The 20,652-nt window shown below is 44.3% G+C and overlaps 2 protein-coding genes across 4 annotated transcripts; one reads left to right on the top strand and one right to left on the bottom strand.

Moving 5' to 3' along the window:
* Window positions 1-714: 714 nt before the first annotated feature.
* On the bottom strand, window positions 715-7,604 carry LOC119017186 (cartilage associated protein). The gene is made up of 7 exons (XM_037093689.1): window positions 6,768-7,604; window positions 4,573-4,722; window positions 3,510-3,681; window positions 3,270-3,398; window positions 2,997-3,142; window positions 1,952-2,035; window positions 715-1,399 (listed from the first exon to the last, which is right to left on the bottom strand). The coding sequence occupies exons 1-7, from the start codon at window positions 7,227-7,229 to the stop codon at window positions 1,325-1,327; spliced, it is 1,218 nt and encodes a 405-aa protein (XP_036949584.1). The 5' UTR covers window positions 7,230-7,604; the 3' UTR covers window positions 715-1,324.
* A 605-nt stretch (window positions 7,605-8,209) lies between these two features.
* On the top strand, window positions 8,210-18,657 carry fkbp9 (FKBP prolyl isomerase 9). Of its 3 annotated transcripts, XM_037093686.1 has the most exons (10): window positions 8,210-8,592; window positions 10,352-10,497; window positions 12,266-12,455; window positions 12,541-12,686; window positions 13,550-13,739; window positions 14,744-14,889; window positions 14,988-15,177; window positions 16,075-16,220; window positions 17,238-17,401; window positions 17,519-18,657. In XM_037093686.1, the coding sequence occupies exons 1-10, from the start codon at window positions 8,390-8,392 to the stop codon at window positions 17,693-17,695; spliced, it is 1,698 nt and encodes a 565-aa protein (XP_036949581.1). In that variant the 5' UTR covers window positions 8,210-8,389; the 3' UTR covers window positions 17,696-18,657. The 3 variants fall into 3 exon arrangements, with proteins under 3 accessions (XP_036949581.1, XP_036949583.1, XP_036949582.1); XM_037093688.1 differs by lacking the exons at window positions 8,210-8,592; window positions 10,352-10,497 and adding an exon at window positions 10,823-11,130; XM_037093687.1 differs by lacking the exons at window positions 8,210-8,592; window positions 10,352-10,497 and adding an exon at window positions 11,176-11,399.
* Window positions 18,658-20,652: the final 1,995 nt, after the last annotated feature.

The raw sequence follows: 20,652 nt of genomic DNA, 5'->3' as shown, positions 1-20,652 counted from the left end.
CCGAGCTAGACTAATAATGCCAATAATACACCTCATATATAAAAAGGTCTATCCTTAGGCATCAATTAGTTTATTTGATCACATTATATGGTACTAATGTCTTTCTGAATTGTCTCTTAAACCATTTCACACAGTCCTGGGCTATTCTATATCAGGGCTTCTGCTTTTTTAAAGGGCCAGATCTGAAAAAAACAAAAAACAAAAAAGCAATTTGCCTAATAAACTTTATAAATTAGTAATTAATTTATTAATTAAAAGTATGTTTGACTACTGTTTGACTAAACTATGCTCCCAAAAAGGAAGGGTGGGGGTCATGAAGCATCACTTTACCATTCCATGCTGTTATTGAAGTGTAATATTATCAGTTCTCTGGAAAAAGACCAATGTCCAGAGAATAGTCCCTTTTGGCTTAAAAGACACATTTCCCTCTGTTCATACTGAATCGGTCCAGGCCGATATCATGTTTGGTAGGAGACTTGTCGTCCGACAGCTGAAGTCAGCTCACGCACCATCAATCACAGAGCATAATCTGCTCGCCAGGGCTGCCGCATATAAATGGATATCCTCCTCTCCACTGCGCAGGATGGAAGGGTATTATTTGAAATGAGATTTGGAAAGATTTCTTCACTACACTGAAGACAAACTGACGGCGTAGCATCCTTTCATGAACAGACAGGCACACACACACAGACACCAATGCTTTTGCTCACGTAGTCTCATTTAAAACATTAGCAGTTTAATTTAAAGACTGATATATTCAAAGACAAATATAAATATCTTCTTTTTACACCCTTTTTAACTTTACTGGTTCATGTCCTTATCTTTTGTTTTTTATTTATATAGACCTATTTTGTTCCTCTTTGTTGTTTGTTTGAATATATATTCTGATATCTCCAAGATATTGAATGAAATGTAATGGACAAAAACAGCTGAGCTATTACAACAACACTGTGACAGTCACTTAAAAGACCTGAAGTTTTATTATCATTTCATTGTTAAAAAAAGAAGAAAAAAAAATGCCGTCTTTGTAAGAAAAAGATTCACAGTGAAGGAATGATTCCAAAAACAAGCAAGTAAAAAATATTTAAATCTCTATTCTCATAACCGTCTTTAAACCATTTAGCCACTGTGCTGTACAGTATGTCCATACCACTCAGATGGATATTTAGTGCACAAAATAGGAGATTAGGAAAAAATTTTTTTTTAAAATCAGGGTTTTGAATCTACAGGTAAGAACACAGTGACCAATCAGAGCCTCGTACAAAACCCAATAAATACAAACTGGGGAGTGTTTGTGCCGTTTCGTTGTTTGTGTGTTGGATCCTCAGTGTTGCGGCGGACCTTCCACCATGGGTTGATCTTCGTCCAGGAACTCATCTAAAAACTCCACCACCTCACCCTGCAGACACATTATGAGAGATTTTGTTTCAAAGTGACATCTGCACCAAGTGAATTAGCATAAAATCGGACAACTCAGTTTTACCTGTGATTTGTCATACCTGGCATTAACTGAAGAGATTACAGTCAAGAACTGGATGGTATTTACCACATCCAGCATGTAATCCTGGCTTATGTTGGGGTTGCCCTGATGGCCACAGTCCTAGTGCTGCATCATAACAACTGAAAGAAATCCCTGTGTCATACTGCCACCCCGTGGCCGTCTGTCACACTGCCGCCTGGTAAACACAGGGCCCACATTGTACTGCAGGGAGTCAGTCATGTGACCAGAGTGAGGGATCAAGGGTTTTTCCATAAGTTACACAAGGACAGAGCCTGAGAGAGCTGCAAACAACCTGACCCAGACTTTAACTGATTTCATGGGAATCATGCAGATCTCTCCTAAAGGCTGGGCCATTCCTAACGTCTCCTTCACTTGACCAAAGACAACCTCCAGGCCAGAAGCGTCCTGTGATGCACCAGCACAGCAATATTGTAAATGACTGGCACGCACCTCATCGTCGCTCACCAGGCGCTGTCTGGAGAACTCCAGCATCTGTAGCTGCATGGTGGTCTGATTGTAGTACCGCAATGCCTCCTGCAGCACGCACGCACACACACACACACACACACACACACACACACACACACACACAGGTAGAACATATGTTAAAATGACTGAATGATCATGGAACTGAATGATCATGAAACAGGGACAAAAGTCAGATTCCAAGTGCTAACTCAGTCTCACATCAGTGTACTCCAGAAATGGGAAATAAAAGCTTATGTGCTCGATTGTAGGAATCACATACTAAGATTGATACCACCATTATATTCATCCTTGACATATGACACTACCTGCAGCTGGTTAGCTTAGCTTGGCTTAGCACAAAAAAATGGCAAACAGTGGGAAAAAGGGACCCTGGTCCTGTCCAAAGAAGACGTCACAAAGACCCTGCGCCAGCCAAGAAATGTCCTTGGGGAAACCACAACATGGCATTTTTCAACGCCTACTGTAGGCATTTTTAACAAACAAATGTAACATATATAACTGTGAGCTTTAGAGGTGCTCTTTTGTTTGCTTCAGACAGAACAAAGGTGGCTGTTTTGCTCTGTTTTAAGTCTTTATGCTAAGCAATGCTAACTGACTGCTGGCTCCAACAAAAGAGGTATCAATCTTCTAATGTAACTCACAGAAAAACAATAAATAAAATAAATGTCAAACTATTCTTTTTAAAGCTCACGTACCATAATTGACATGTTGTACGTTGTTTGTTTAAGCTCTACAAAAAACAACTGTAAAGTTGTAAAGTTATGATTTAATGAGAGGGTTTTTCTTCTGTTCTGGCAAGGGACACAGAAATATCCACCGTCATACCACCAGACCACAGAGCAACTTCTTTTCACAGAAACTGGTCTGTTTCAAGAAAATCCGCCTGATTTAATAAACAGTTTTAAAATAACTTCTCTCCTCATTCTCCCTGAAAATCAGTCCGCCCCCACCCCCGACAGGAACTATGAGTGGGTGCATGAGATTTGTGGTCATTAATATGTCTCACTGATCTGGGCAGGAAGTCCTCATCTGTCAGATCCCACCGGCTTTTGTGGAACTGGTAATAGGCCACGTTATTCTTCATAACTTCATCGTTGGGGTCAAAGAGCATGTAGCTGGCTGCACATGGCACCGCGTTCTTCAGGTCATTCACTGGAAACACCACAGTTACAACAGTAAATGCCGAGATTTGCTCACACGATTGCATTTCTAAGAAAAATCTGACGCGTACATCACGTGAGTCATCGGTAACAAACATGTTGATGACGAGCCCACTCACATTTGTAATAGGCAAACTGCAGATAGTGGTACATGGTGGCCACAAACTTCTCAACGACGAAGCCTCCCACGACAGGAGTCAGGTCACTTTCACACGTCACTTTTCTGTCAAGGACCTCTATGTAGTGATCTGAGGAATCAAACCCAGAGCAATTTAAAATAAGGTGACGAAATGAAAAGAAGATTCAGTTGAGCGACAGCAAGAAACAGGAAACAGTTTGGAGTCAAGAGCTGCGCTGACCAGCGATGGAGGGGTAGAAGTCTTTAAAGTCTTTGACGTCCCTGGGTCCTTCGGACGCAGCCAAACACTGGTCGTAGACCTTCAGGAAGTCCCGCAAGGCCAGCTCCATGTCTGACACCGAGGTCCGGAAGTTTTCCCCGTTGTACGCCCGCACCGCACGCACAAACAATGTCTGCAATAACACACACAAGAACATATCAGTCCGTGAGGCACAGTTAATAATCACTTTCCAATCAAAGTCAACCATTTCAATGGTAATTAATTCAAAGTGAGTGGTCTGCATCAGTTTTTTGTGTGCTGGGTTTAGTGGCATCTAGCAGTGCAGTTGCAGAGTGTAACCAACTGAATGCTCCTCGTCCTTAGGTTCAGGTGATCATAAACTAATGAAAACATAACACCATGTATCATGTAAATATGTATATAGGTCTATTCTATTCTATTTCTCCCCTTTTTGATTATATTGTTAATTTTTGCTATTGGTTTCTGTTCTGTAATATTCTGTCGCTGCTGGGACAAACAAATGTCCCCGTCTGCGGGACATTATAGGATTTCTGATTCTGATAATAATCAGTGTTATTTTCCATTTTTGCCCCTAAACACTACAGACTTGACCTTTAAGTCTATTTGTCACTTCAGATATAAAAAGAAAACATCTCTTCTCTCAGAACCAGGCTATAAAACCTGACAGTACATCAGGAAAAACCGAAATATTAGCCAAATGTATACATTTATCGACAGTAAATAAAACAACAGAGTGGAGACGAATCCTCCACTTTTTATTTCAAGCCCTGCCGAGGTCCGCGAAAAGGTCCCCTGGCCCCACTTTGGCGAGCACTCGCGAATGAATGAATCCTCCCATGATGTGGCTCGTTCACCACAGGCTCTGACCACATCAGCACACCCACAGAGCCAATAATAGGATGGCTTGTGTACGTGTGTGTCCACAAGGACATGCGGATGAGGGTGTGACTCCTACATGCAAGTAGCCTCTTCGCTCTGGCTTCTCACCGTGCAAGCTAAAGAGAGTCTGATTCTGTGTGTGTTTGTGTGTGTGTGTTTGTACCTCATAAGATTTGGTCTCCAGGTCTTTGAGGTGTTCTTCGGCTCCAGGCAGACTCTTGTAGTAGGCCATGTTCCTCTGCATCATCTCGTCATTGGGGTGTTTCAGCAGGAAGGTGTGGGCGGCAGACACCGCCTTGGCCAGGTTGTCGGACTGGGAGAAATAACACAGAATAGGGGAACACATTTATTAATGATCTGCCAGTAATCAAGTCATTTTTATGTAACGACTCGTTATCTAATTTGACCTAATGTTAAGCGACAATGGTGGTGATTTCTAGCAGAGGAGTGAATCTTCTTCTCCATTTAATATTTGACTTTTTACATTGTATTTAGCAAAAACAATGATTGCATGTTGTGCCATTATCTAGGCGGTGACATTATAGAAGGATTACACACCCAACTTTTCTTCTGCCACGTAAAGGAACCCCTGAAGGGTCTTTACTCTAAAAATCATTACCTTGAAAGACTAGTGTGTTACGTGCAGATCCACTAGCGCCTACAGCTTAAACGCTCATTAACAGAGCTCATACACGTCTCTGAAACTCGACTGGAGGCCAGACATCTGATCACTTAGTGTGTTGCAAGCGGGGGGAAAGAGCCGTCCAACATGTCAGTCAGAAATCTCCCATGGATGTTCGTTGGGTCTGATCTGCAGACCCAATCTTGCAATTCATTTAGTCTTCACACAAAAACAAAAAAAAACAAAAAACGTTCAGTGACCATTCTGGACGAGACATGCAGCGAGGACGGAGCGTTTTCTCATAGGACAAACGTGATCACTCAGATTACAGCCTGCAAATATTCAGTATACAATTCAGTATATAATGGTATGACTGTAATACCACATAACACTGTGCAAACTATGCCTGGAAAATGAACCATACCTAGACAGAGGCATCTGAGTGTGTTATGTTTCTCAACTCATTTACAATATTCCAGGTCTTAAGTTTAATTTGACCACATGACCGTCAATGATCCAAATCCTACATCCAAACTGTCCCACTGTGGAGGTGATGACCAGTCAAATGTCAGAATGGGTCCTTTGTGTCAGTGGTGGGAAGTAATCAAGTATATCTACTCAAGCTTTAAGCACTTATGAACAATTTTGAGGCACTTTAACCTGCATTGAGTATTTCCCATTTCTGCTTCCTTACACTTCACCTCCATTACAATTCAGACCCAACTGATGAACTTCTGACTACTTTACTAGTACTACTACTACGTTTATTTGATTAGTTAAGTCACCAGGTACTTTGCAGATGTAGCTTAATAATATAAACCAAGTCAGTCACAATGTCAGATTTGCACAATAAGATTAATGTGGGAAAACAAATTCACAGTAACGATATAATCATGATATCTACAGAAACATGAGAAATCCATCCAAGACTTTGTTTACTAAGCGTTCTGTCTCGCTTTTGGCAAATGAATTACCCTCAAAATATGAGTGTAGGGAGGTGGAGGGAGACTCTGTAACCTAACTGTTCAAAATGTGCTCAAAAAAGGACAGTTGTGAAAAAGCAACCAGATTAACTCGTAAACAACAGATGCACACAGTAATCATGAACATTATATATATAATATTGCAAAATGTATCAAGCAAACAAACAAATCATGATGTAACGTATCATATATTAAAATTAAACCTTATTGACCTGCAAAGGGAAATCGACAAGCTTTCATAATCATAACATATACTGTTTATTATTCAAATATGCTATTCTGCATGATGGGTACTTTTGTTTGGGGTGCTTTATGGATGTTTTGGAGCGATCACTTGAGTACAAAAAGTAAATAATTACTTTTAAGAAAGTATCATTTACTGCTCTTACTTGAGTAAAAGCCCTGAGTCCCTTTTCCCACTGTTTATTAGTGTTTCTAATTTATTTATTTATTTTTTAACTTCTTAATCGGAAGTAGTAAACACAAGTAAACACAGAGCGAAGTTCTCGGACCTCCCTCCTGGCAAAACCGAGCCCCCCTGCATCCGTGGCACGTAAGTGACGTCAGAACGCATTTCTAGAAAAATCACTGTCAGTCAAGTTAAAATTAAAAAAAAAAAAAACAACAACAAAAACGTGGATGCACTGTGAACCCAAACGTCGTCCACAAGATGTAAACGATCATGTGGAGTCCTGCGCGTAATCTAGGTTTTTGGCCCCTGACCCTCAGGGGACCCCGCACACTCTCGCTTACCTTGAAGTACGCGTACTGCAGGTATTTGTACGGCTCCCTCCTCTCGAACTCGTCGATGGTGTCCCGGCTCGGCATGGTCTGCCTGAAGGCGGGCAGCCCCTGCTTGCAGCGCTTCAGGCACTGCGCCCTCTTCATCACGTTCCCGAACGCCCGCAGCTCCGCGAACTCCGCGAACTTGTGCTCGTCGTCCAGCCTCATGGAGCTGCAGTTGAGGTTGCAGAAGGCCTCGCTGTCCCGCAGCAGCCGGTAGAGCCGCAGGGACACCTCCATGTACTCCACCGTCTCCTTCCACTTCTCGCCGGTGTACTGGTCCAGCGCGTACTTGTACGCGGACTCCAGCGGCATCAGCTCGCTCCTGGGGAAGCTCCTGAAGCTGTATTTCTCGTACTGGGAGTCCACGGCAGAGGCGGCGAGTAAGATCAAGAGCGCAGAGAAGCGTTGGGAAGAAGTGGAGGGTGCCATTTTTTTTATTTTGGGAAAGTTTGGTGCCGAGGCTGGCTGGGGATGGTCCACCGGACTGTCGGTGTGCGTGGGTCTCTAGGACCGCCTCAAGTTCCACCACGTATCCGGACAAAGCTTCCCCTCCCCCGGGCAGGAGCAGGCGCTCTCCAGCGGGTGGAGCTACTCCTCCCACTAGATCACACAAGTAAATCACTGCCGCTGTCCTGTCCAAATACAGTACACTTACACAGCTGCCACAGAGGGGGACTTTTAATAACTTCACAATACGGCCGAGGTAGAAATTCCGGGTTCGACATTCATGACCAGTGTGATCGAACGTTAGTCCATAAAAACTTCCCTTCAGCGTTATACATTCATTCTTCTCGATCACTAATTAAAACCCCTGGCCAGGCTGGAGCGATCCTCCCCCTCCCACTGCCACGTAGAGACATTCCTGCCTGCTCCCCCTCCCCCCCCTCCCCAGCAGGCCTGAACCCCAACAACACAACATGAGGAAACATGTAGAACAAGAATCCAAGCATCATCTTTACGCGTCCTGCTCTGTGTTCAACGTTATAACGATCACAGAGGCGCATGCAGATGTGTGCGTTACAGTGGTTTAAATGGATCCAGAGGTGGATGTGTCTGCTGCAGCTGTGTGTGTGTGGTGCGCGTATGTGGAGACCCCTATGTTTCCACGTTGACACATCTGAGAGGCTGCACTGCGCAGGAGCAATACGTGGTGCCCAAAACGACCCCATTCAATCTAAAAGTGCGTCAAGGCAGCGAGAGAGGAGCGTGGCGGGGCAGGAAAAGCAGCCCGTAGTTTCAGAATAAAAGCACGAGCGGCTTCTCATGCTGCTCTTAAGTGTGTCTATTTCTCGCACAAGCACAAGAGAGCGGGTGTTCATCTTCACCCATCCGAGTTTTATCAGCAAAACCTCGCAGTTTAGGCTGGAAAGGCGAGGTTTTAGCGTCACAGTCGAACCGGATGTAGCGCACGTCGCGTCCGCCTTGACACGTGATCATTCCTGCGCTGGGACCGGTGGGGGGGGCAGGACTTCTGTCCAAGTCGGAGTAAAGGAAACCGAAGCAAGCAGAGAACAGGGAGGCAGCGTACACACACATACAGGCCCGTACCTCAGTTATCTCCAGCGGCGCAGAGTTTGTCGGCAGTGAAGATGATCCAGTGTTTGCCGCGAATGCTCTTTCTGTCGGTTCTGGTGGCGTTCGCCGCCTGCGACGCTCCCCCGGTGCCGCTAGACGACATCCTCATAGAGAAAACTTTCGTGCCGGAGCAGTGTGTGCGCGCAGTCAAAGTCGGGGATTATGTCAGGTATCACTACATCGGCACGTTTCCGGACGGCAAGAAGTTCGACTCCAGGTGAGTACCGGGCGAAGGGCTGCTTTGAGCCTCCCGTCGGTGTCTCGCCGCGCAGAGCGGAGCGGCTGCACCGTGAGAACGCCGTGCGCGATGCGTAAAAGTGCGCGTTCAGTGGCTCGTCCCTGTTAGCCACGCAGGCAGCCAGGCTGAGCTCTGGATCCACCAGTGCTTCAACCGAGAGCTCCGAAACTTATCATCTCGGCTACCAACAGTGATCTTACACGAATGACTCCAAAAATGAGAGTTTTTTTTTTTTTTTCCATTAGATGAAACTTCATAGAGTAATTTTAGCAGAATGCTCATTGAAACGTGTGGACCAGGTCCTGATGCTCAAAGTTGAACCGCTTCCAGGACATCTGAAGGTCCCTGAACTCCCCTTTTGGGAACTTTTGACGTATACAGCAGTTGTGACACTGGCTGTAGAAATACTCATTATGCTAATCATACACGAATTATTCATGTATTAATGGGTTAATCACTTTGAAGTTGGAGCTGGTCAAGATGGAGCTCATTTTGATAACTTAATGCAACTGCTGGGGTGTCTAATCTGTCATAATGTATCATAATTGATATTCTTAATCTTATTGTGGATGAATAATCAGAATCTTCATAGTAGCTGAAGTTATCAAATGTATGTAGTGAAGTAAAAAGTGCAATGGTCGTATCTGAAATGTAGAGGAGGGGAAATGTAAAGTAGCAGAAAATCGAAATACTGAAGTGAAGTACAAGTGCCTCAACTACTTAGGTAAATGTACTTGGTTACATTCCATCACTGGATATATATCACAGTGAAACATCTGACCACAGTGAGTACTTTGACTTTCTATTAGTAAAAATGAAGTACAGTACCCAAGTGAATGTACATCATTACTTTCCACCACCGCTGCCCTGCAGTCAGAGTGCGTGAAGGCCTGAAGGGCTCCAGATTCACTGTGTGTCACTTGGTGATTTAATCGACGGCACATTTCTTAAAAAATTGGAATAAATGAAATGCAGTATTAATCAAACGACGCCTACTGCATTAAAGTAGACATATTTCTCAATATGTGCTGGAAAATACATCAGGTTGCAGCGCTGCAGCACTGAATCCCCCCTCTGTCTGAGAAGCTCTGAATTGGCTCCTGTCCCTTTAAGGCCCCTCCTCCTGAATGCCCAGTCTGGGCTGATTGGTCAGCTGAAGCACGCCTGAGCCAGCACCGCCCACCGTGTGTCTCCGGTCGGCGCTGTCATGTTTTCGTTTTCCAGTCAGCTTCACTTCTACCGTGAATATAAGCATACGTTATGCAAATGTGTGACATGGCTGTGTGGTGTGATGTCACAATGTCACGGACTTAAAGACAGGACTTCTGAAAAAGCATTTCAGGAGCAGTGTTTTCTGTAGGAGAGAGGAGCTTTTGTTGGCGTGGACTTTTTAACTTTAAGGACTTTTTACATGAAGAATTTTTATTAAACACACACGCACGTAAAAGAAAAACTATAAATTATCTAACCCTTTAACTCATTTGGTGGCCCTGTACTCACATATATTAGTGTGTACCAGGATGACATATCTTAAGAAATGACATGCAATAAAGACGGAGCGTTTGAATCTCGCAACCAGAATAACTGTCGTCCAGGCACAAAATGGCAGTGTGTAAATAAAAGTATCATTTCCACGATCTTGGTGCGTCCACTCTCTCCCGAGACCCTGGTCAGTATGACATCATTTGAACGTTCTGCTTGTTTTTTGTTTTTTTTGATTGTGCTCCATCTGTTTCAGTTACGACCGCGGCAGCACGTACAACGTGTTTGTTGGCAAGAAGCAGCTGATCGAAGGGATGGACAAAGCTCTGGTGGGGATGTGTGTCAACGAGAGAAGTCTGGTGAAGATCCCCCCTCACCTCGCCTACGGAAAGCGTGGATACGGTGTGTATGTTTATAACTTCCCGTCATCCCTGTGTCAACACGACCGATTGTTCTGAAGTAGTCGGGACAGAATATAACGGTTTGAGGACAGGCCGTTGTGTATTCCCCCTCGACAGTCATTATAAAAACACAGATGAGTGAGCACACCGCTGGCGCTGCTCGCCGTAACAAAGAGGGAACTTGGGTCAGATATTGGCAGGAGCATAACTGACAAAGATTACAGTAGAACCCCTGTTGCATGAAGCGAAGAGGAAGTGGGCTGCCCTCCAAGCGTCCATATTGATGATGTCAGAGAGACGCCACAGACCAGGAAGCAGGCCAGAGGAAGCTGCTTTTGATCAAGACTCTTAACTCTGCTAACTGCACTGCAGATGCTGGAGCATCGGCAGCGGGCAGATAGACTCTCTGGGCCTCTGTCCACCGTATGTTCCTGCCAGGAAATGTTAACACGATTGTATGTTGAGGCTCTAGAGGCCGGTGCGTCAGTGTGTGTGTATGTGTGTGTGTGTGCATGAAATAGTTAGATAATGGGACAGAGGGAAGGCGTGTGTGGACAGGAAAAATCTGAGGCTATAGTCCTCTGCCCCAGTCGCCATTAGAGGGAACATCAGGCGGAAAGAAGAAAACACAGAGGTGAGATTCTGCAGGAGACAGACAGAGATCTGAACCGGAAAGAGAACTGCTGCCAGCTCATCGGGAGTAATAAGATGTAATGGCTGCCACACGCCCAGTCCTTTCTGCACCGCCCCTCCTCCTCCACCTCCCATCTCCCTATCTTCTCCTTCTTGCGTCTCCTGAATGTGTGTCGAGCTGCTGAAGGCTCAAAAACACGACTCCACGCGCACCCAAAAGCGACAGCGAGGGAAAACTGCTTGCAGTCGTTGTATTCTCAGGAGTAGTAAGTGAGTAATAAGCGACTTGTGGTCATGTTTGCAAACACAGCTGGTTGAGATAATGGGTGGTGGTGAAAGCCGCGGGTTTGATAACACGCAGGGGGGGGGAGTTTACTTGTGCATTGACACACTTGGTGCCAGGGCTGCGACTCACAGTTGTTTTCACAATCGATTCGCCTGCGGGTTATTTTATTTGATTAATCATTTGATCTAGGAAACAAAAAACAGTAGGACGGCCACCCAAAAGTGTCATTATTTGACGAGTTGGGAATGAGATTCAAAAATCAACTTTTCTCACAAATGGCACCTATAAGCAGAAAGCTGTTGATCTGATAAAACTCTTGTTCCTAATATTACAAGTGGTACCTTGTGGCCAGACGGTAGTAAAGACGGTTGAGCAGGGAGTGCAGAGATTTATTATGTTTGTAAGCATGAGACAGGAATGGAAGATTTGGCTACAACAAATGATTATTTCCATTATTGATTAATGTAATTCATCCAGTAATCTTTTTTTTTTTTTAAGTAAATTGTCCTGACGTAAAATTCTAATGACTACATTTATGTGACTTTATTTAAGAGATTCAGTTTCCGAGCAAATGCTGATGTTTGTAAAGCTCGAAAGCTAAAAATATTTGGCAATTTTGCTGTAGGAATGATTGATGAATTAATTAACATTGTAGTTTTCGATTAAGTGTGTGTCAGTGGACTCATTGACTAATAAAGTACTTGTTTTTGGCTCTATCTGACAATCAGCCACACGATTACTCACAGTATGAGTCCTGCACTGACCCAAACATAAGCACAGAACCGTTCGTTCTATAATCAGACAGACATCGAGAGCCTGTTTGAATGACCGGCTCTCCTCTCCTCCCCAGGCGACATCATCCCTGCGGACTCCATCCTCCACTTTGACGTCCTGCTGCTCGACGTGTGGAACCCGGAGGACGGCGTCCAGATCAACACCTACCACATGCCCGAGACCTGCGACAGAAAGGTGGAGGTGTCTGACTACGTACGCTACCACTACAACGGCACCCTGCTGGACGGGACGCTGTTCGACTCCAGGTTTGTTCTGTTTGATATCTCATTCACACACACACATACACACACACACACGACTGACCAATCTCTCTTCCATCTCTCATGGCAGCCACACCCGCATGCGCACCTATGACACCTACGTTGGGATCGGGTGGCTGATTGCCGGTATGGATCAGGGCCTTCTGGGAATGTGCGTCGGAGAGAGACGCATCATCACAATGCCTCCCTCGCTTGGATATGGAGAGAACGGAGACGGTGCGTACGGACAGTTCTTAACTATCTGTTTCCATGAAATCTGATCACGTTCCTGTCGCACTTAAAAGCTTCAACTCCTTTAAGAACAACACGAGACTGAAGTGCAACAGCAACAGGTGCTGTAGTTGCACACTTGGAACATAAGATGGCAGTACATCATGCACATATGCATCACATTCACCCTCACAGTCTGGTCAGACATGGAGAATAGAGACTTCTTCACTCCTCAGACTCTAACCCAGATCAATCTCTTTGCAAAAACTGAATCTTTTTTTTTGTTTTTTAACATATTTTTACTCATATATATAATTTTAATTTAGATAGATAAAGGACATTTGGTTTTCTTTCCACATGGACAGTTTATTTTAAGGCCATGCTGAGCTTTTACAATGTCTGCCGGCTGGTTACAAGTGACAGAGCACAATGTTCAGTTCAGTCAAATGTCTCACCGGGCGTACAAAAGTCAGGGTCTTAAAGTTATTTATGTCCACCTGCAATATCTTTATGAATAATTATCTCCAACGGTAGTGAAGCAAAATATGTCCACCCTCAGGGAGAGAAAATAACAACACAGTCCACATGAATAAATCACAGAAATGAATGTTTCTTTGCTCCTTTGTGTCATGTTTATGTCACATTTTCATTTGTACTGATGTTTTATTCTTGGTAAAGTTTCACTAGATAATTGTGACTCAAGGTCCATTTAGCGGATACTTGTTCGTGATTAGGAACTGGCCCCGGCCATGATCAGAAGAAGAGCGACGGGGAGCGTGTTTGTGGTTCATGTCATCTTCTCCTTCGTCTCTTGCTCCACTCCAGTCCCACTTCTTCTCCTCAACCTCTCCTTGTCCTTATGTCTCCAGGCAGCGACATCCCAGGACAGGCGTCCCTGGTGTTTGACGTCGTACTCCTGGACCTCCACAACCCCAGAGACGGGATCACGGTGACCAATCAGGTGGTGCCGGAGCCCTGCACCAGGAAGTCCGTCTCTGGAGACTTTGTGCGCTACCACTACAACGGCAGCCTCCTCGACGGGACGTTTTTTGATTCCAGGTGGGTGTCGGCGTTAAACAGACGCAGAGTAAAATCTCTTGGCGGTTTAGTTATTCCTCTTTAGGTCCCTGTTGTTCCTCATTCAGCCTCAGGATGGCAGCATTGCTCTTTGCTCTGACGATGCACAGAGCACTGAATCGAAACTTAAGAAGAACTACTGGAAATGTCCTGTTTCTGTTCCCTGATGATGTGCCCTCTGAGTAGTTCTGAAACTCCTTTGCTCATGTGCTGCGGCCCAACAACTGCAGATTAGTCAGTCAGAGACTGGCAGAATGATGAACAGCCAATATGTCCTAAAGGTCTAAAACTATTCATATAAAAAAAGTGATTTTAAAGTAAAAAAAATATCATAAGCTCCTGGCTGCCTTATAATGTCTGTCACTGCATGTGGCAACTATAAAAAAAAAGGCTCCCCAAAAGCATGTGCTGCACAATCTACCAAATCAGGGAGTCTAGTAATGATATCTGAAGTGCTTGAAGAAATGGAAACACCTCTTTCAGTAACGTGCAGCTGAGTCAGCCGTGCGGTTTAGGCCTCGTAACCTTTGTCGTTATCGAGTGGTTGATTTTTTCACATTGTGTACGCACTTGTGGGCCCCTGATCTCTGTTTAAACCAGACACATTTTCCGTCTCCTCATGCATACGCGCCTTTTTTTTTTTTTCGTGGAACATTAATTACGTCACACGCTGTGTTGGCATCATCAAATTCGTCCTCCAAAACAAACCGTCGGTTGCAACGGAAGCACAGGGGGGTTTGGGGTGTGATTTTTCCTCGAACTTGACGTTTGCAACGAACTTGTTTTGCATGATGACGACAGCTCCTCAGGTTGGCAGGCGTCATTCAGTTGTGCTCTTCTGTGCCTCAAACATCATTATATGTGATTAAGTGACAACCCACTGCAGGTATATGCAATCAGAACTGTGTTTGGCGTGCCGATAACTGTGAGTTTCCCCTGTATGCAGCAGCGTAACAAAACCTTTGTTAATATTTTCCGTCCCGCAGCTACTCTCGCAATCGTACCTACGACACCTACGTGGGCCGAGGCTACGTGATTGCCGGCATGGACGAGGGTCTGATCGGCGTTTGTGTCGGCGAGAGGCGCACCATCACAATCCCCCCGCATCTCGCCTACGGAGAGGAGGGCACGGGTTAGCCATCCTTACCCTCAGCACGGTTTCCCAGCTCGTTCGCCCGCAGCTTTTAATTCTGTCTTTTGTCATTCCCTCGCCTTGCACCCCCCCCCCAGGCTCGAAGATCCCCGGTTCGGCCGTGCTGGTGTTTGACGTTCACATCATCGACTTCCACAACCCGTCGGACATCACCGAGGTCAAGGTCACGTACATGCCTGAGGAGTGCGACAGGCAGACTAAGAAGGGCGACTTCATCAAATATCACTACAACGCCTCCCTGATGGACGGCACATCCATCGACTCCACGTGAGTAAACGCTGGTGGGGGACCATGAATGATGGACCGACTGATATACGCTTCTATTGTCTTAATCACTGGATATGATGACAAAAGGCATTTTGGTCCACTGGTCCCAGCAGAATCCTGTATTTGAGTCAGTTTTCTCAACTTCTACACCTTGTCAAACATCGCCCTTCAGTGCAGCCACAATCCACAGTCGGCTGCAGATGTGCAAATCTGTAGCGTGTCTTGCATTCCCGCACAGGATGAGGTAAAAGTTTTTATACCGTCACTGCCAGGAGGAAGTAGTAGTAGTAGTCTCTTTGCCTTCAACACTGACCTACCAAGAAAAAAAAAACAAAAAAAACCCCATTTCTGTTATTCCCCAGGTGCACGTCACAGCACCGACCCGGTTTGCATCTAAAGTTGAGTTTTGCCTTTGCAACTAAGGTTTTTGTGGAAATTGTAGGAGCTCACGGGCAGCAAAGCATTCAGAAACGCATTCATTAAAAACTCCCATATCAACAGAAGGAAATTAAAACACACAACATGTGTTGCGTCTGGAGCCGACCGTGACGCCAGATCTAAACCAAGTTTTGTCTTCTCGCCCACTGAAACAACTTGATAAAAGCTCCTCTGATATCCTCTGATATTCTCTTACAAATGCACAATGTCACTGCGACAAGGAACAAAACCTTCACCTCTTACCCATCTTTCACCCACACTCTTTAGGAGTGAGTAATAGTTCAGTAATTGTTGTCAGGCAGACAAGAGATCAAGGGAAAAACACTGCCCTAATACAGGAAATAAGTTGGAAGGGCACTGCAAGGTATTACGGGTATTCTTCCGTGTGCTTCCTTTGAAATGATAGTTAAAAGGAGTGACTAGGCAGTTATTTTTGTCCTCCGACTCAATTTGTTTCAGGTATAACTATGGAAAGACTTACAACATCGTCCTGGGAGCGAACCAGGTGGTCCCAGGGATGGAGGAAGGACTGATGGAAATGTGTGTGGGGGAGAAAAGGCACCTGATAATCCCTCCTCACCTGGGCTACGGGGAGAGAGGAGTCAGTAAGTCACACGCAGACACACACACACACACACACACACACACACACACACACACACACACACACACACACACACACACACACTCTCACTGATTTGCTGATTTGCAGTGATGGTGGAAAACACACGTGGGTGGTGGTTTCTGATAAATGCAGCTAGCTGAGCATGCGGTTATCCCACCGTTTGATAGGCGGACACTTTTCTTGATGAGTCGGTTTTCTACTCACAGCTAGACGACAGAACAAAACTCTCTTCTCTCTATCACACTGCATTATACCATTTTGTCTGGGGACACGTCATAAGTAACGTGATACTTCAAGAAGAGTCAAAACGGGATCAAGGGGTCTGAGGAATGTATATACTTCCACATGAGGTGTGTGTAGTTCCCTGGGAATTTTAGAAACTGCAGACCCTTTGCCAGATTAAAAAAAAAACTGCAGTTATAAAACAACAGAAAGCTTCATGAAATGGAAACCCAGATGAGTAGTACCGATCCCAGTACACTTTGCTGAGACCCCCCCTGTGATGCCAGATTTGACAGCTACTCGACACAGATGTGACCCTTGTGGGAGCCACGGACGGGAGGGCCCATAAAATGACTCCACTAATCACTTCAGCCATAAATCAAGTCAAGAAGAGACTTAGCCCTCCTTGTTGCTGCAGCCAAAGACAACAGACTGATTCTCTGTCTGACTTTGATCTGAAGTCCCCAGAAGCAGCCAGCATTTTGTCTTTGTAATCCAGGAAATGATTTCTTGGTGTACAACACGAAGTGGAAAAAGCGATTGGTGTAAAGCGGCTGCTGCGCGCGGAGACTCCTCTCTGTAGGCTTGTTGCTGGTGGCTAGTCAGGGACAAAGCAAAGCAGTGAACCACGATCAAAAACAGCAATCAGTGAAACATGAAATCCATTTGAAGAATGCTGCACCGGAATGCTTTTTCTGTAAGCACGAGCAGCGGTGGTGTTGAGGGAGGGAAACTTACGTTGCTAATGCAGTTGGTGTGTGTGTTGTGTGTGTAGCTGACGAGGTCCCAGGGAGCGCAGTGCTGGTGTTTGACATCGAGTTGATAGACATGGAGGAGGGACTGCCTGAGGGCTACATGTTCATCTGGAACGACGACGTGTCTCCTGACCTTTTCGCTGAGATGGACAAAGATGACAACAAGCAGGTGGAGCCCTCTGAGGTACGTGATAACCTGCTGACAACTTCACGCACATCCGAAACATTTTCCCTCTTTGCTTTTGCCTTTTTTTTTTTTTTTCTCAATTCAGCCTCTTCCTTCCCTTCTTCGTTTCTGTAGTTCACCGACTACATCATGCGGCAGGTGACCGAGGGCAAAGGCCGCCTGGCTCCGGGCTTCGATCCCTATCGCATCATTGACAACATGTTCTCCAACCAGGACCGCAACGGGGACGGAAAGATCACGGAGGCAGAGTTCAAACTCAAAGCAGACGAGCCCGCCCATGACGAGCTATGACGGGGCTGAGCGTCAAACTCGGATCAAGGTGTAGGCTGTGGGGTCAGACATCAGGGGGGTTATTATACATACGTGGGTGGTAGAGTAGAAAAAAAGACGGAGTTATGTGCGTAAAGTAAGCAAGTGCGGGATGAGAACTGTTCTGAGAGATGTTTTATTTTTAATTTGAAGACTTATAGGACGGCCAAAGCACATCTTGTCCTTATGGAGCCAAATGAGTCGGAGGATTTAGGAATGAGAGGATTATTGGAAAGAAAACAAATGATCTGAGGACTTTAGTGACGGTGAATGACTTGTTTTTTGTTTTTGTTTTTTATCTCGTCTGTCTTGTTTTATATGACTTTTTTTTTATTTTGAAGGGTACAAAAGCACTCCTGTCTGAGAGAACGAACCAAGGCCTCACTCCACAACACTCATCACTCCTTCCTGACATATATTGTTGTTTACATTTTTGTGGTTGTGCGTGTGAAACATAGTTTTCTTTTCCACTGGGTATCAGCGCGTCTCCGAAAAATAGCTTCCATGAGCAATGAGCGTGAGGGTTCGAAAGTGAGATATTTAAGCTGACACCTTCTGTTGTTTTATGTCAAAATGTCAGGATGCCTTCTGTGTTCTCTGCTGTTCAGATCAACAGACACTGAAAATCCAAAAAAAAAAAATGTTGTTGGGTCTTTTCAGTCGCTCAGTCGCTTTTAGTCAACTTGTTGTTCCATTGCTTGGTTTTGTCTTCATTCACATTTCACCTGATTGTGTGTGTGTGTGTGTTTGTGTGTGTGTGTGTGTGTGTGTGTGTGTGTGTGTGAGAGAGAGAGAGAGAGACAGAATGATACAGCGAGTGAAAAAAGTGCGTGACTGTCGTTTTTGTTTTACTAGTTCATTCAGGAGAATACTGAGGCTTGTTGATGACAGTGTCAGCACAAAGTTTAATTTGATTAAATGACCTGACTTAAAAAAAAAAAAAACATGCTTTGATTGTGTTGTGTGACGACTTCTCGTTTCTTGCGCGTTCTAAAGGTTTTTTTTTTTTTTTTAAGGTTTCAAAAGTAACCTTGAGTCTTCACAGCTGGGTGCAGTAGAGGAGAAGGCAGACAAAGCACGGGTTCATACACAGACAAAGTGCATGAACTACTGATGTGAAGTTTTAAGGATTCAGTGTCTTCTTTTAGGCCCAAAAAACTGGTAGTATTTTCCCACAGCCTCGTGGTCTCATCCAATCCCTGCTCTCTCTGCTGTGCTGGGCCTGATAGCAGCAGCAGCTCCTGACCGCACTCCTTTGGTATTTTTAAATAAACAGGTACTTTCCTCATCATACAGCATTAGCTCTTAGTAGCCTCAAGCTTTTTAACAACCAAGACATATGCCATTATATCTGATCACTTTTTTTTCACTGCATTTAAAAAAAAAAAAAAAAAAAAATCACCCTGATTAATTTTAGATTTGTCATTAGATCATTTATCCAACTTGTCCGGGACAGGTGGGGACAACATCTATCAACTTCTGTCTAAATTATTTTTTCCGCTCACATTACACACACTGGCACACACATGCAAACACGCAGTGTATAGAGGAGATGAGTGAAGGGGGGCCTTTTTTATTTTCTCAATATATCGAATGTGCAGTGCATAATAGCCATTACAGAGAAATGAAATGAGTAGGGGTATATATCAAACAAAGCATGCACCGATGAGATGTGCAAGAGTGGAAAAAAAAAAATTTAAATGAAAAAAAAAATCGGTGTATAAAACAATCACTGTCACTGCCAGAGCACTAGACACAGCGTAAGATCGCTGTTACACCAAAAGCCTGTGCTGGGAGCTGCACTCATGGGCCGAGCCTTTACAAGGTATGGGATGCTTTAAGGGAGGGCCCCCACATTTCTCTGGAATGTCTTATTTGATTGCTGAAGTGAGTATCTCATTTTCTCTGGTCTTAAGAAGGACATGATGTCTTCCCGGATTGTTACAGTGAGAGAACTCAGCCTCTGAGGAGGAGGAAGGCTTGGTGTGGACCCGTCACTGTGGGTGTGCGTAACACTGCTGCTGCTGAGTTATGTTTTCTGCACGCGAAGAAAGAGTTCAGAGGGAGGTGAGCAAAACAGTGGTTACTCGATTCCTTACATGGGCAGCAAACCAACGCACTTCCTGATACGGGTAAAAAAAAAAAAAAAACAATATATAAATAATAATATATATGTATGACCATGTTAGACACTTACATGAACATGACTGCGTAAGACTTCGTGTCCCTACATGGAGTACAACATTTCCATCACAATAAGAGTGCTGTCTATTCGGTTACATGATTTCATTCTTTTATTGTTGTGACAAATTGACACTTCACATCGTCACACCACAGTAGTTTTAAATCAGCAGGTGCACATTCCGTCAGCTGATGCAGAGCAATACGTCACAACCATCTCCCTCACACTTGATAGACCTTCATTCTTTACTTTTGTCATTAAAACAGTTATTGTCAGTTATCATTAGCCACTAACTGCTTACTTTGGTTACAATACACTACACGCCCTTGGTCTCATAGTCTCATCCAAACCTCAGAATACACCATTAGCTTTTAGTAACTCTGGCCTCAGTTCAGAAAGAAAAAAAAACACATTTCCCTCTTGATATATCCCATTATGTTCAATTACTCCTCTTACTGCATTTTTTTTTTTCAAATAATAGAAGCATTGTATATTTGGTTACATGGTTTAATTCTTAAATCTGTGGTTACATTTCACACGTTATTTCATTACAATACAGTGATTCAATTGATAGGTGCATGTTCAATCAAGTGTGATTTCTTCACACTTGATTATTCTCTTTAACATTACAGCAATTATTACCAGTTTTCATTAACCACTAACTACTTTCTATGGTTACATTATACTACACCTTCACATTTTATTATCGTGATTTGGCAAATACAGCAATCATTATCAGTAACTACTTTACATAAGC

This window comes from Acanthopagrus latus, chromosome 3 (genome assembly GCF_904848185.1).
Source record: "Acanthopagrus latus isolate v.2019 chromosome 3, fAcaLat1.1, whole genome shotgun sequence".
Lineage (NCBI taxonomy): Eukaryota > Metazoa > Chordata > Actinopteri > Spariformes > Sparidae > Acanthopagrus > Acanthopagrus latus.
Note: the sequence above shows the minus strand (reverse complement) of the source record. Positions and strands in the feature narration are given on the sequence as shown.